General features: G+C 44.4%; 1 protein-coding gene across 3 annotated transcripts in view; it reads right to left on the bottom strand.

Moving 5' to 3' along the window:
* The window catches only part of WDR59 (WD repeat domain 59), a 44,507-nt gene that overhangs the window by 28,533 nt on the left and 2,775 nt on the right, over positions 1 to 13,199 (bottom strand). For 2 of the 3 annotated variants that reach the window (XM_079989061.1, XM_079989062.1), the window contains exons 2-7: positions 8,474 to 8,523; positions 5,175 to 5,310; positions 3,827 to 3,912; positions 1,908 to 1,988; positions 1,008 to 1,045; positions 63 to 151 (exon numbers count right to left, since the gene is read on the bottom strand). In XM_079989061.1, the coding sequence (XP_079845187.1) occupies positions 63 to 151; positions 1,008 to 1,045; positions 1,908 to 1,988; positions 3,827 to 3,912; positions 5,175 to 5,310; positions 8,474 to 8,523 (480 nt within the window). Of the gene's footprint in view, positions 1 to 62; positions 152 to 1,007; positions 1,046 to 1,907; positions 1,989 to 3,826; positions 3,913 to 5,174; positions 5,311 to 8,473; positions 8,524 to 13,199 lie in introns of those variants that run through there. The other variant, XM_079989063.1, reaches the window with a different exon arrangement.

Genomic DNA, 13,199 nt, shown 5'->3' with positions numbered 1-13,199 from the left:
TTTGAAAGCTTGCACAAGAGATGACCACAACCATCTCCCTTAGAGGGGCAACAGTGACTCACCCGTCTGTCCCAAATGCGCACATCCCCGTCATGGCTGGTTGCCAAGCAGTGGGCATTCTTCTTATTCCATTTTACCTGGGAGGCACCAGCTGCAGAAGGAACAGAGCACACACACAATTTAAAAGAACACCAACATGCCAATAGGCTGTATGGTCAGGTGAGTATGACGACGACACAGCAAATGCAAGTGAGATGTCAAGTCAAGCCCAGCCTGGGTATTGTATCTTGCTGGGCACAAATAATTGACAACAAATAGGGCAAGAGCTTTCGAAAATGGAGTGGTCACCAGAGGCGTAGTACGGAATGCTGCAGGGTGCAGCACAGCCACCTGAGAAGGCCAGCCCAGGGCACCAGCCAAGAACCAAGCCAGCTCATCTGCCTCCTACTGATGCAGCAGGCAACTTTCTGGGCAAGTGGGGCATGGGTCAAGTTTGAAAAATAGGTTATCACAGGTGTGGGCAAAAGGTAGACTGGGCTCTACTGGAAGACTCCTAGGTGATTTGCAGCTGATTGCCAAGAAGCTCTGGATCACAATGCCTTAGCAAGAACACCAACAAAATGTCTCCCCTGCCCTGTCCTAAATTATGCTGCTGAAATAAAGTCTGAGTAAGGCAGAAGTTGACACTTTATGCTAGCCTCTCCCAAGCTGGTGCCCTCCACATACTTAGGGCTACTACTCCCACCCGCCACAACCATGCTAGTTGGGGCTGATGGGAGTTGTAGGGCATGACATCTGGAGGGCGCCAGGTTGAGGAAGGCTGTTTAATACCATTGCCAGATCTGCTACTGCCTGCTCCAATAGTGGCAGGCATGCCACAGGTTGGACACCTTGTGGGCTACTGGAAACCAGTGCCAAGACCTCTTTTTTGCAGGGCACTTAACACCAACTACTGAGTGAAATACTATGCCAATATTTCAAATTCCACCTAACCAACTGGTACTTACCGACGGCAGAAAGTGAGACAGTAGGTTTCCGAGTGTCCCTGAAATACAACAATACCAGCATAAGCATACATACTGTTCCCTCTCTATTCAGGTTAGTACCTCTCAATTTTTGCTTCTCCAACTTAAAACTGGAGACGCAGAGTTCTTACACTCAGTAAGTTTTGAATTTTGGGGGTAACAAACTTCACTCATTTTGACCAGTGACATGTGATACAGTGAGGCAACAGCATTACTTGCCTCCAGAAAAGGTGGACAGAAGAGGGCCAGGCCAGGCCAGGAAACTATGCAGAGACAGAGCAGGCAATCTTCTCTGCAGTTGAGGACTCTGAGCTTTCATTAATAGTTTAATTAACTTTTTTTCTTTCTTCTTTTTTTCTATTATGTTTTATTGTAATTTATATTCAGTGTTAGCCGCCCTGGCCAGGGAGGGTAAGGTCTACATAAAATTTTATTATTTTTATTTTTCTTTATTATTATTATTATTATTATTATTATTATTATTATTTGCTCATTTCTCATGGCAATGAATTTGAAAATGACTGACCTAGGCGGACAACAAATCATTCAGCCACCACCAGCTCCCACAACTGAAGCTCAGCTGCATGGTAGCTTCTGCACAATGCGGCGGGGGGGGGTGGACTATGCTAGTGAGGCAAAGTGCAGAATGCACAGGGGCCTTACAGACACAGGCTGCTGGGGTTTCTAGTTCACTTGCCTGGGGAGGGCTCCTTCATGATCCCAAATATGAAAGAGCAAAACCCATTCACCAAGAGGATATTACTATGGACAGCTTCACCCTTCCAAACTATCCTGCTCCAGTGGCAGCAGTCCAAAGTGCCACACGGGCATTTGCTCCCATAAAGACCAGCAATATCTTTCCCAATGTGCCTCTGCACTTACTTGATATCCCAGATGTAGATGTACGTGTCAACCGAACTGGTAACCAGCAGGTCCGGCTCAAAAACTGCCCAGTCCAAATCACTAGAAAAGTTGCAAACAAGGGAAGGGGGGGAGCATCAGCAAGAGGGATCTACAGTGGTGCCTCGCAAGACGAAAAGAATCCGTTCCGCGATTCTCTTCGTCTAGCGGTTTTTTCGTCTTGCGAAGCAAGCCCATTGACAGCTTAGCGGATAAGCGCTATTAGCGGCTTAGCGGCTTTTAGCGGCTTATCGGATAAGCAGAAAAGTGGCTTAGCAGCTTAGAAAAAGGGGGTGGAAAGGGAAAAAAAGTCGGAAAAACTCACAAGACATTTCGTCTTGCGAAGCAAGCCCATAGGGAAATTCGTTTTGCAAAGCGCCTCCGAAACGGAAAACCCTTTCGTCTAGCGGGTTTTTCGTCTTGCGAGGCATTCGTCTTGCGGGGCACCACTGTATCTTGGACAGCTGCAAACACCAGACTCTGCATGGTCATTGGTAATTCTCTTGTTCATTGCCTTCTTAACACAATGCCCCATAGGCCCAGTTTCACAGCTCCAAAGACCAGCTTTTCCAAAGACAGAAAGCGTCATCCAGGGAGCTTTAGCTACATGCCCTTTGCTAATTTTCCTGGCCACTGTGTTTCTCTAGGGCAGAGGTACGGAACCTCCAACCCATGGGCCAAAGGGAGCTCCCAGGACCCTCCCCAGAGTGCTTTGGTTTGGCTAAAATATGTTCTTGAAATATAATACCTCTTGGAGGATGGAAAGGGGTGTGTGGGGGTGTAAAACTCACTTGTGTGGCTGGAATGTAGCACATTGTATAAAAGGCAGGAGTCACATCTGCTGATCCACCCACTTTTACCCCTGGTTCCATCCACCACTGGATTGTGTCCACCTCATCCCACAAGAGTGCCCATGAGATTAAAATGTTCCCCACCACAGCCCTGGAGCAGAAGGTTCCACAAAAACAAGATCCATGATGGCAAACAGTGTTCCTGAAAAACAGCTAGCCCACTACTACTGAGATCTCCCTATAACACAGCCACAGAAAGAGCAATATTGCTTAACATCTGTATGATGCTTCCTATACATTAACACCCTGCAAGGTACATCGGTATTATTATTAGCCATATTTCAAATAGGGAGGCCGTGACCAAGAGTGCTGTTTGCCTAAGGTCAGCTATCGAGCTCATGTCAGAGGTGAGATTCAAAATGGAGACTTCATGACCTGTAGCCCAGTCCCTTAGCCCTTACGCTACCCCAGCTCCCAAAAGAATTTGTGTCCTGGAATATTCTTCTGAATCCTCCGTAATGCAAAGCAGTTTCACAGAAAACAAACTGGCATGCAAAGAGGTAAAAAGTTTGAAAAGCACAGCTCTGGGGACTAGGGGAGTTCCAGCTCACCAGAAAAACACCCTGTTGCTGCTGAGACCATCATTTAATCAGGATGAGAGGGGGGTGCTTAATCTTGTTCTCCCTCAATTCACTGCATGAATATTGAAAATATGTCCAGACAAACTCAGGATTTGCTAAGCTGGAATATCTGGGCATGTCCGCAGACAGTTGGTTAGATTGTGGTGCTGATAACGCCAAGGTTGCAAGTTTGATCCCAATAAGGGACAGCTCCATACTGCAGCACTGCAGGGGGTTGGACTAAATAATCATCAGGGTCTTTCCCAACTCTATGCTTCTATGAGACCAAAGTTACTGCAGCAGTGACTGATGCACTTCATGCACTCCAAGCAGGGAAGGCCAAAAGGGGGGCTTCAGAGGGGGAAAAGGAGGGGGGTCCAAGCATCAAGCTCATCACATCAGGACTGAAATTCCCAACACCATGAGCCAGTGTGCAAGGCTCACTGGCCCGCATGACAATGGAGTGCGCTAGGGCTCCCCAGGGCCGTACCTGATCACACGTGTGTGCCCTTGCAAGGAAGTGCCAACTTCCCCATTACCATCTTTCCATTTATACAGGTCAACTCGTTGGTTGCTCTGAAATTAAACAGAAGACATGAGAAGCCACAACACGGGCAGCAGAGTGCTATGTAACTACAGAAGTGCTCCCTAGCATTGGAACACTACACCACCCTTTAAAATCAGCAGGAAAGGCCCTGCTCTGAAGCACGTCAACAGGAGAAACTAGCTTGCCAGCATCTTTGCTACAACAGCTCTTCCTCCCTCCCTCCCAGCCACACCACACCCCCAAGAGTCTGAAATGAAATCCCCACAGAGATGCATCAATGCACTGCCCATTTAATTTTTCCTAAATGATGCAAGACAACTTACGAGAATTGATTTGGCTGCTTTAAGTTCTCCTTTATTTACACAACCTCACCTGTTTTTAATGGCTTGCTGGTTCATTTTGATCCTCAGAATGCTTTACTGATTCTGAAGTTTGTTAGTTGCCTTGATCATCAAATAAAGTTTAGCAAAAACAAATTGTGCTTTGGTCCACACATCATATGAAACCATCGTTTTAAAAAAACCTATGGTTTAATATGAACAAGCAGCATGTGAACTGCTGAAAAGCTTTTGCTCCACTCATTTCCTGCTCAGAACTGGGCTTATGGTTTGTTTCCCTTCTGAGGCTTATTCTTTTCTTATGTTCTTATGACTGCAAATCTTCTAGATGACCATCTTGGGAAAGAGGAGCACCCTTTCCCACCAGAAAACATGTTTAACTTTTCACATAACCAAGAAAAGTTAGCATTTATAAGAACACGCAATGCAACTACTCCACTGCAAACCCTTGAAATATCCTGATTGACAGGATAAAAAGGGCCATATAGAGTCATTAACTGTGCTGCCTCCAATCCCTGTCCGTGAATGAAGATGTCCTGGCCACATACACACACATGACTTGGGATCATGTCCAATGTTACATTTCCCTCACCAAATGTTTAAAATGCTTCTAGGGAAGTGGCTAGAAGAGAGCGGAATGTGTTTTTATGTGTAACACTGGAAAGGGCCAGATGTGGGCAAGCTTCCAAGAAGTTCTGTGGAATTCAAGCAGCCTGTCCCAAGAACTGAAAGGGGCTGATTATTGCAGGTTGATTGCAGAGTAAAGGGGTGTGTGGAATAAACATGATTGTTGCTATTGTTATTTCCGTTTAGGGTACCATGTGCGGAAAGGTGGGACTCTGAACACTAACATAGCCCCATTCCCACAAGCTAGTTGGGACAGATTTGTTGCACTCCTGGGATCCAATTGGGAGGAAATGTAATCACAGGATCAGGGCCAGCATGGAGCATACCGACGCAGCAAAGTAGTGTGAGTGACTGTCATGCGGGTTCCACTGCACAGCTCCTATGTCCCATTTGCTCTGGCGCGAGATCTTGCGGTGGCCATCAGAAGGTGCATCTAAGTTAACAATGTAGAGGAAGCGGCGCCTGCAAGAGACAGTAACACACAAAGAAGACATCAGCAGCATCACACTGGAACCAGCCTGTGAGTTGATGCACGTACGATTTCCAAAGCACCAGAAGAATAAAGCACAGTCAACCACCTACAAACTCCATCTTGTTTCTGAAACTGCTTGGGGGGGATGGATCTTTATCAATGCTGGTCAAAATGGGCTAAGCTACACTTCATCATGAGTGGAGGGCAGATTTTGCTCCCATGAACAGCTCAGACTTTCCTTGAAAGCAATGGGTGGCAGCCACTTAATTCAAGGATGGTTCTGAAGCTGGAGATAAACTTTCTTCCCAATGACCCCAGCCCCTGGTAAACAAGCTAAGCTTGATGGGATTCTGCTATTCAGTCACACCAGAGTATTGGGAACCTCTGTAAGGTCCATGAGGTTGAGCGAGAACCATGCAGCATCTCTTGTTAAGCTTCACAGCCATGACCAAAGACTTGAATCTGGGCCTCCTTGCTCAGCACTCCAACCACAACCCTACACTGGCTCTGCGACATAAATCGTGAAATGTTAAAGTGAAAGAGATGCAAATTAAAGACAGCCGTGAACAAGAGGACATTAACTTTGCTGCTGCAGAACTTCACAACAGCAAAATCCTATATGACATATTCCAGGCCAGGCTAATGCAAACTGCCTTAGTTGGACGCCAGGCTTGTGGCTGGCCTGGTTCCTCCAAGGGACTGACGGAGGCGCTGGCTGACAGCAATGTAAGGCTACACGGTCAGACGGCTTAAAGACACAAAGTCCTACACGGTGTGTGACATTACGCCAGAGAGACTGACAGGGAGGGCAGCTAGATCCACCACCATGGAATGCCTCCCAAGAGGCTTAAAAATATCACAGAATATGATATGGAGACAACTATGTCCAACATTCCTTTCTCAGTCAAAGAACGGAAGGGAGTGTAAACATGTGTCTGGTGTGTATCACTTCAGACTACAGGTGGAGCTGACATGACTGAATGCTCTTTCCATGCAAACAAGTAAGTCAAGGCAAATGATCCCAACCAATTCTATGCATGGGGCTTTTGGAAAAACAAAAAACCCTGTATGGAAGAAGCAGCCTTCCAGTTAGATGAACTCATACCAGTCATCCTGAAACAGATTTACTTCCTCGTCTGTGGATTGCAAGAACTAGGTCACAATTTAGATGCTTGCCTGGCTTGAGAAGCTGAAATCAAGCTCAGATTTTTGACCACAAGGTGATTCTATGATGCCAGCCTTTACCTAATAAAAAATTAATTTGAACACGCTCTCACATGGCAAAAGCTGGCATTCACCACCTATGGTATATTCACTGAAAATGAGCTTGTCTCCAGATGATAAGCACTGCATTCTATCAGGGGCAGGCACATTTGAATATAATATTTAGCACAAGGATAATGTTGTCACATCAAAATATAAAATGAGAGTTACGAAATATCACTCTGGGAAGGCAAGAAGGAACAGGCATGAACCCCCATGCAAAATAAATGTCCAAAGACTTAGAAACAACCTGGGGAACAGCTGGGTGCAAAGCTGCACCAACTTTGTTCAGATACTCTGCCAGTACACTCTCAGTTCTTTTTTTTCTTTTTTCCTTACTGTTTTTATTGAAAGTTTTTCATGGATAGCAAACGTACATATAGTGACTACGTTTTCAGTTCATGGAGTCCTATCTACATTTGGTGTGAGATAATGCTATCATAGGCATTGTGAGGATTGGGGGGGAGAAAGAGGTGGGGAGAGAGAGGTGGGAGAAAGAAGGGGGTAATGCTTTTTTCTTCTTTTGCATAGTGTATGTGCATGGTTTTTGTGTCACTGTCATGTGGATAGGTTCTGCATCTATTCGTTTATTAATTTTCGTTGGTAGTGGGAGAGATTGGGGAGCCCAGGGCATGACTAGTTGTATTCAGTTGATTGCAGTGAAGGGTGGGTTCTATGCTGTTGGAGGGTTTATGTTGGTATCTTGTTGAGCTGTGTATGAAATAAAGGGCAGCCACACTAGAGTGAAGGCATCCTTTTGTTTGCCCCCATGCTAATTTCAATTTTTTTGATGTCCTGACCTAGCATGGAGGGGGCAGGAGGGGCAGGGTTGGTGCAAGTGCAATCAATCCACATCTACATGTAGAGAACTAATGTCTGCATAGGGCATTACGGAAAGAAACAGCATACAAGGATGAAAAGAAGCATGAAGGTTAGACTTTGGAAAACACACAAGCAGGAGGACATCAGATAATCAAATCAGCAGAAGTTGAAGGTCACTGAACAGAGCTGAATACATGCAAGATGGGATTAAGGATAAGACTGAACAAGGCTTCAAACATCAGCAACATGGAAAAGAAGCAGTGTGGGGAGAGGCAAAGTGTAAGACTCCGAAGTCAAGGCCTCATGATTTTGGATCTGAGCAGTGACCTGTGCCTCAATTTTTTTTTTAAGACTTTGCCAAAATAAATTGCATCTCATTAAAAAAATCTGCTGGGAGGGAAAATATGGCATAGACTCAGCATGAACAAAGTCTTTCTTCATACAACATATAATTGACATATGGAATTCAATGCTACAAGGTGTAGAAAACGTTAGTAACAGACAGCTTTTTTAAAAGTTTACAACCGCCTCCCCCACCTTGAAGTTTAAGACTACAGCTCCCATAGTCCCAAGCTATCATGGGAGTATTGATACTGGGGCTGATGGGAACTGTAGCCCAAATCCTTTGGAAGGGGCTAGACTGGGAAAGGCTGGTATGTACAAATTCAAGGAGGTTAGGTCTTATCAAAGGCTATTAGCCCACAACAACTAAATGGAGCTTCCACCTTGAGAGACAGTGTGCTTCTAAACAGGACATCCTGACAGCAATCAGTGGGGTGGGGGTTGCCTTCATGCTCTGTTTCCCAGAAGAGGCTTTTGAATGGCCAGTCATGAAAACAGGGCATTAGACCGAACAGATCCTAGAGTCAGATCCAGGAGGGGTCTTTTATGCTTTTGGGGCTTGAACTTATGCTATCAATCTCTTCTCTTCTGCCCCACTGAGAATGTGAAGCACTAGGAAGAGGAAGAACATCAACCCAAGAAGATGTGTCCATCTTCCCTCCACATCCACCTTCAAGCAGCTGCCAGGGCTAACTGCAATTCTATCCCAAAGGTGTTGGCACTTACCCAGAAAGCACTGCATGCTGCCCAAGACAGTCCACGGACATTGCAGTTGCCTGCAAAATAGGAGAGAGAGAGAAATAAGGTCCCTCACATTAGCTTAGCTTGTCAATACATTCATTGCTTAGGAAAAAGAAGAGAATGTTAGGTTGGAAAATTTGGTGGTGGGGAAAAGAGACCACTAGAGTCAACCTGATAGGGATGAAATAAACCTGATTAAACACACAATTAGGAAGGAGAGCTACACACACTTACTAGAGAGTAAGTGCCACTGACAACAACAGGATTTACCTTCACGTGGGCACGAGTAGGGTTGCACTCTAAGCCTAGGAAAGGAATTCAATTTAGAGCAGAGGGGGAGTCAAGTGAGCTCTTGCCTGCAAATGCACAAATCACCTGCTCCAAAGATACTGAGATTTAAATATATATACTCAGTATGCTTAAATCCAAGCATACCCAATTTAAAGGGCTGCAGCACCTCTTCACGCCAAGGGGTTTTTTTTGTCCCCGTTTTGCAAGTTCCACATAAGTAATGGAAGCAAAGAAAAGGGAAGGGCAGTAAAATAGTACTAGTTGTTACTATTAAAAGAATAGTTATCATGAAAAACTAAAAAGGATTATGACATTTTGGTTGAAAACAACCTTTTTCAGGAGCACTAAAAAACAAGCATATTTGCAAACCAAAATACACACAAGCACAATGGAAAAGCCTGTGATAAGAACCTGAAGTAGACAAGACATATCATAAAACCTAAAATTGCTAAAGGCTTTGGTATGCAGCCTGGGAATGCTATTTGATTTGCCTTTATCCCTTGAAACTCAAACAGCCTGAGTGGCAGGAATGACCTTCTAAAACTGAGCATAATACACCATGTCCACCCCCTCCCCAAGGAAAGAGATAGCCCTGCCAGTTATCCAGTTATTCAAGGCAGGATTGCTGCAATGTGCTCCCCTTGAAGACTGTTCAGCAACTACAGCTAATCCAAAATACCTGCCCTGCTCTTCAAAAAGGGAGTTGGGGGGTGTCACTCATTTGGTCAACACTTTAGCTTAAAGCTAGAGCTCTGCTGTGCTACCTTGTCTTCAAACCAGTAACTCGACTTCTATTTGGGTGCTGTAGTAAAATTTAGCATAAAGCTTTTAATCCCAACAAGCAAATCAATACTGGAGTCCAAGTTCTGAGTCCGCCAGTAAGACCTAGGATTGTAGCTCTGTGGTAAAGCATGCAGTAGGTCCCAGGTTCAGTCCCTGGCGTCTCCAGGCAGTGCTACGTAAAGACCCATCTCAGATTGGAGAACCACTGTCAGTCAATGTAGAAAATACTAAGCTAGATGCATCAGTGGCATAACTCGGTATCTACCTAACAAGGATCACATCCTGCACCCCAACTACTTTGCTCAAATTGGCAGTGAATCAAGGCAGGTAAAGAGCAGCTACTACAGTGTTTTGGTAGTACTTTTCCCAGAAAGGCATAGACAAATGGAATGAGCCTGCAATGCAAACTCAGTAAACTTGTTTTATTAAAAGCACTTGATCTGCAAGCATATTGCACTGCTCTATAGCAATCAGACTACCTTGAAATGAAAGAGAAACACCATGAAAGGCAGCAAGTGATTAGAAGCAGATGAAACGCTTGCCTTTCCAGCCTCTCTTTGCTGTGCTTCTACACTGTCAATGTGACAGACTAGGTCAGTAGGTAAACACAACAGCTGTTGGGAGGAATGGAGAGAAAGATGAGCTCAGTTCTGGAAGGAGAAATTCCAGCATTAGAAAATGCCTAAAGGGCTTGGCCTTCTGGGAAAGATTTCTTCATGACCTCTGAAAGTCTGCCCAGAGCCAAACAACAGCAGAATCTCCTTCAAGTGGGTCCTTGGGGCATCCGTAATTGCTCCCATTATAGAAATACCTGCTAGCAGACTTGCACTGAAGCAGCTGCAAAGCTTGCAAGGAATCTGGAGCCACTACAGGACTCCAGCAGCTCAGTAACAATTTTTAGGTTTGCTGCAAATTCCACTCAAAAGATTCACATATCTCTGTTCCTAGAGCCCAACTAGGCTCCATGATCTAAGTTTTTGGAAAGCAGAGATCCAATTGCTGTTATCCCTCTGGTTCCTGCAAGGTCTTTCCTGATTGAGATTGTTATCTCTTTTGAATGTTTATGTACCCCACCTTTTGATTGAAGGGTCCTCAGGGTATTTGTTTCTCAATAGCATTAATGTGTACGCATTTACTCCTAGAGTCTTGGAAAACTAGGATTCAACAAGCAAGGATCCCACATGCTGGTCTATACTATCAGATGTCATCATGATGCAATTAAAAAGGCTTCATTGCACACTTTGCTGCAATCAAATATTGACAAATAATAGATAGTCAACTGACCAACATCCTAATCCTAGTAAAAAAAATTATTAGTACACCATCTGCACACATATTTCCATGAAGTTTAACTACTGCCATCCCCCTCCAGTTTAGGTGCAGAAAAGTATTGTGACTTATGTATTGGGGATGCTGCACTTGAAAAGCCTTTCAGGAAGAGAGTTTGCCAGTCTTATTCCACAACATACTGCACAGATACTCCTCAGTAGATATATGCATTATTCTATTTAATGAATTGGTTCCCAAAACAGTAATATTCTGGAACGAGGGGCTTCCACACAGGGAGCATTCACACGCATTCAAGAGTTTTCTAGGATGTGGAGGAGAGATATTTTATTTTTATTTATTTATACTTGCCTCTTCTCATGCTCCTAGTTGCACACTTAAGCCTCATTTCAAGTAGAACAAGATGACAGGAGAAGTTCCCATACCCTGAACCATTCTGCAAAGAGCACACAATCTGCATGGGTCTCATCTAAGCCTGGACAGGTTAAACAGAGTTGTCCAAAATTCCTGTCAAGTACTGTCTGCTGCGGTCAGATACAATAGTGCTGAAGTGCTAAATGATGAAAGGGCATGTTTAGTCTGTGCTTCTTCCAACACTAACTGTAACCTTTTAAAGTATGTAAAAAAAGGCCCTGTTGGAACAGACCAAAGGCCCATCTAGTCTAGCTTCCTGTTCTCACAGTGGTCAATCAGATAGACTATGGGAAGCCCATAAGCAAAACCCAATAGCGACAGCACCGCTTCCACTTGGGTCCCAGTAAATGGTATAGAAAGATAAACTGACTCCAACAGCAGTCACAATGGAATGACGAGAACCTGCTCGCCATCCGTAAATAATCAGTCTCACGCCAAGATGGGTTGAAGAAGTCTGGCCGCAGCTCTCTCTAGAAGCTGCTGTAGCACAGCCTTTATTGTGTGTCCACGAAAAGATACAAATTCAAGGAGAGAGCTTTGCCTCAGTCAGCAGATAAAAGACAATACAATACATTAGTCTCATGTTCTCACACCAGACCACGCAGTTGATCATGTTATACTACGTGGACCAATCATTGGATGGCATGAGCTGTCCACGCGCTGCTCATGCTCCAAGGATTGCTTTCTGCTATGAAATCATCCTTGCAATAATGAACTTTTGCCCATGCTCTTATGGACAAATGACCATATTCCCACAATGGAACATGAGATATGACACAGCTGCCAAAAAGGTTGCATGCTAGATGGTGACGAAGATTCTGTTTCCACCAAGCTTTGAAAGTAGGCACTGGTTAAGTGCAGCATGCCTTCAATCTCTTTATAAGAAACACAAGTACACTTATTTTACATTACTTTAGAAGTGGCACTCCCCAACAGCTATATAGAATAAATTAGCAGGAACAAGCTATATTCATAGAAACTGCCTACGGCATACCCCAATGCAATATTCAGGAAGACTTAACTACAAATGTTAAATTTCCTCAACACTATTTTTAAACCAATCAGTATGACAGATCGCTGTATCTTTGTGTAAATTCAGTTCTCACATGACAAGCTTTTGATTTTTTGAAACTGAACAGCAGACCACAATCAGTTCACCATCTACAAGATGGAAACGACGGCAACTTACTGTACAAGGATGCTGTACAAGTTGAGCACATTACAAACGGAATTTTCAGGTGGTACAGAGATAACACACTGGTAAAGGGTCTCATTTTAGCTGCAAAGCTATTATTGCAGCTCTGTAATAACAGCTTCAGAAATGAATTAATAAAAACTACCACTATTGGAAAAAGGAAGCTTCTTTACCCTCCGCCCAAAATAGACACCCATCCATCTAGCTGATAAGCAGAAGCCCAGTATCCTGTTGGGAGATGGCGGAGCCATTCCCCCTTGGCAACAACACCAGTAAGAGGAGTAGACAAGGGCACATTATTCACCACTTAATAAACTTTCAACAGTTACTGTCCCTGGCTTAAGAGGTCTCGGGGCTGGAACTAAGTGATACTATCTGCCCAAAGAAGTAGCATCATGAGTGGCACCACAGGATCATCTGATACAGCAAGGATGGGGAGCCTGTGGCTCTCCAGATGTTGCTGGACTACAACAAGAAACAACACTACATGAAGGCAGACAACATTAACCCCACTACGTGGAAATTCCTTGTAGACCACCACAGTGCCTAGAGTCAGGTCACATATCCACAGCAGTGACCAGATGAGAAATGACCACTGGGAGGAGCAGAGAGAAGAAACACCATGGTGCATTTGTAACAGTGAAACTGGATACCTTCATCTGCCCCAGCTGCAATAAAGCATGTATCTCCCGTATTGGCCTCTACAGCCACAGGAAATAACTATGCAACAGTTTGACTTCA

This window comes from Podarcis cretensis (assembly GCF_951804945.1).
Source record: "Podarcis cretensis genome assembly, chromosome: 8".
NCBI classification, from domain to species: Eukaryota; Metazoa; Chordata; class Lepidosauria; order Squamata; family Lacertidae; genus Podarcis; species Podarcis cretensis.
The sequence above is the reverse complement of the archived record's forward strand: the minus strand, read 5'-3'. Positions and strand labels throughout refer to the sequence as shown.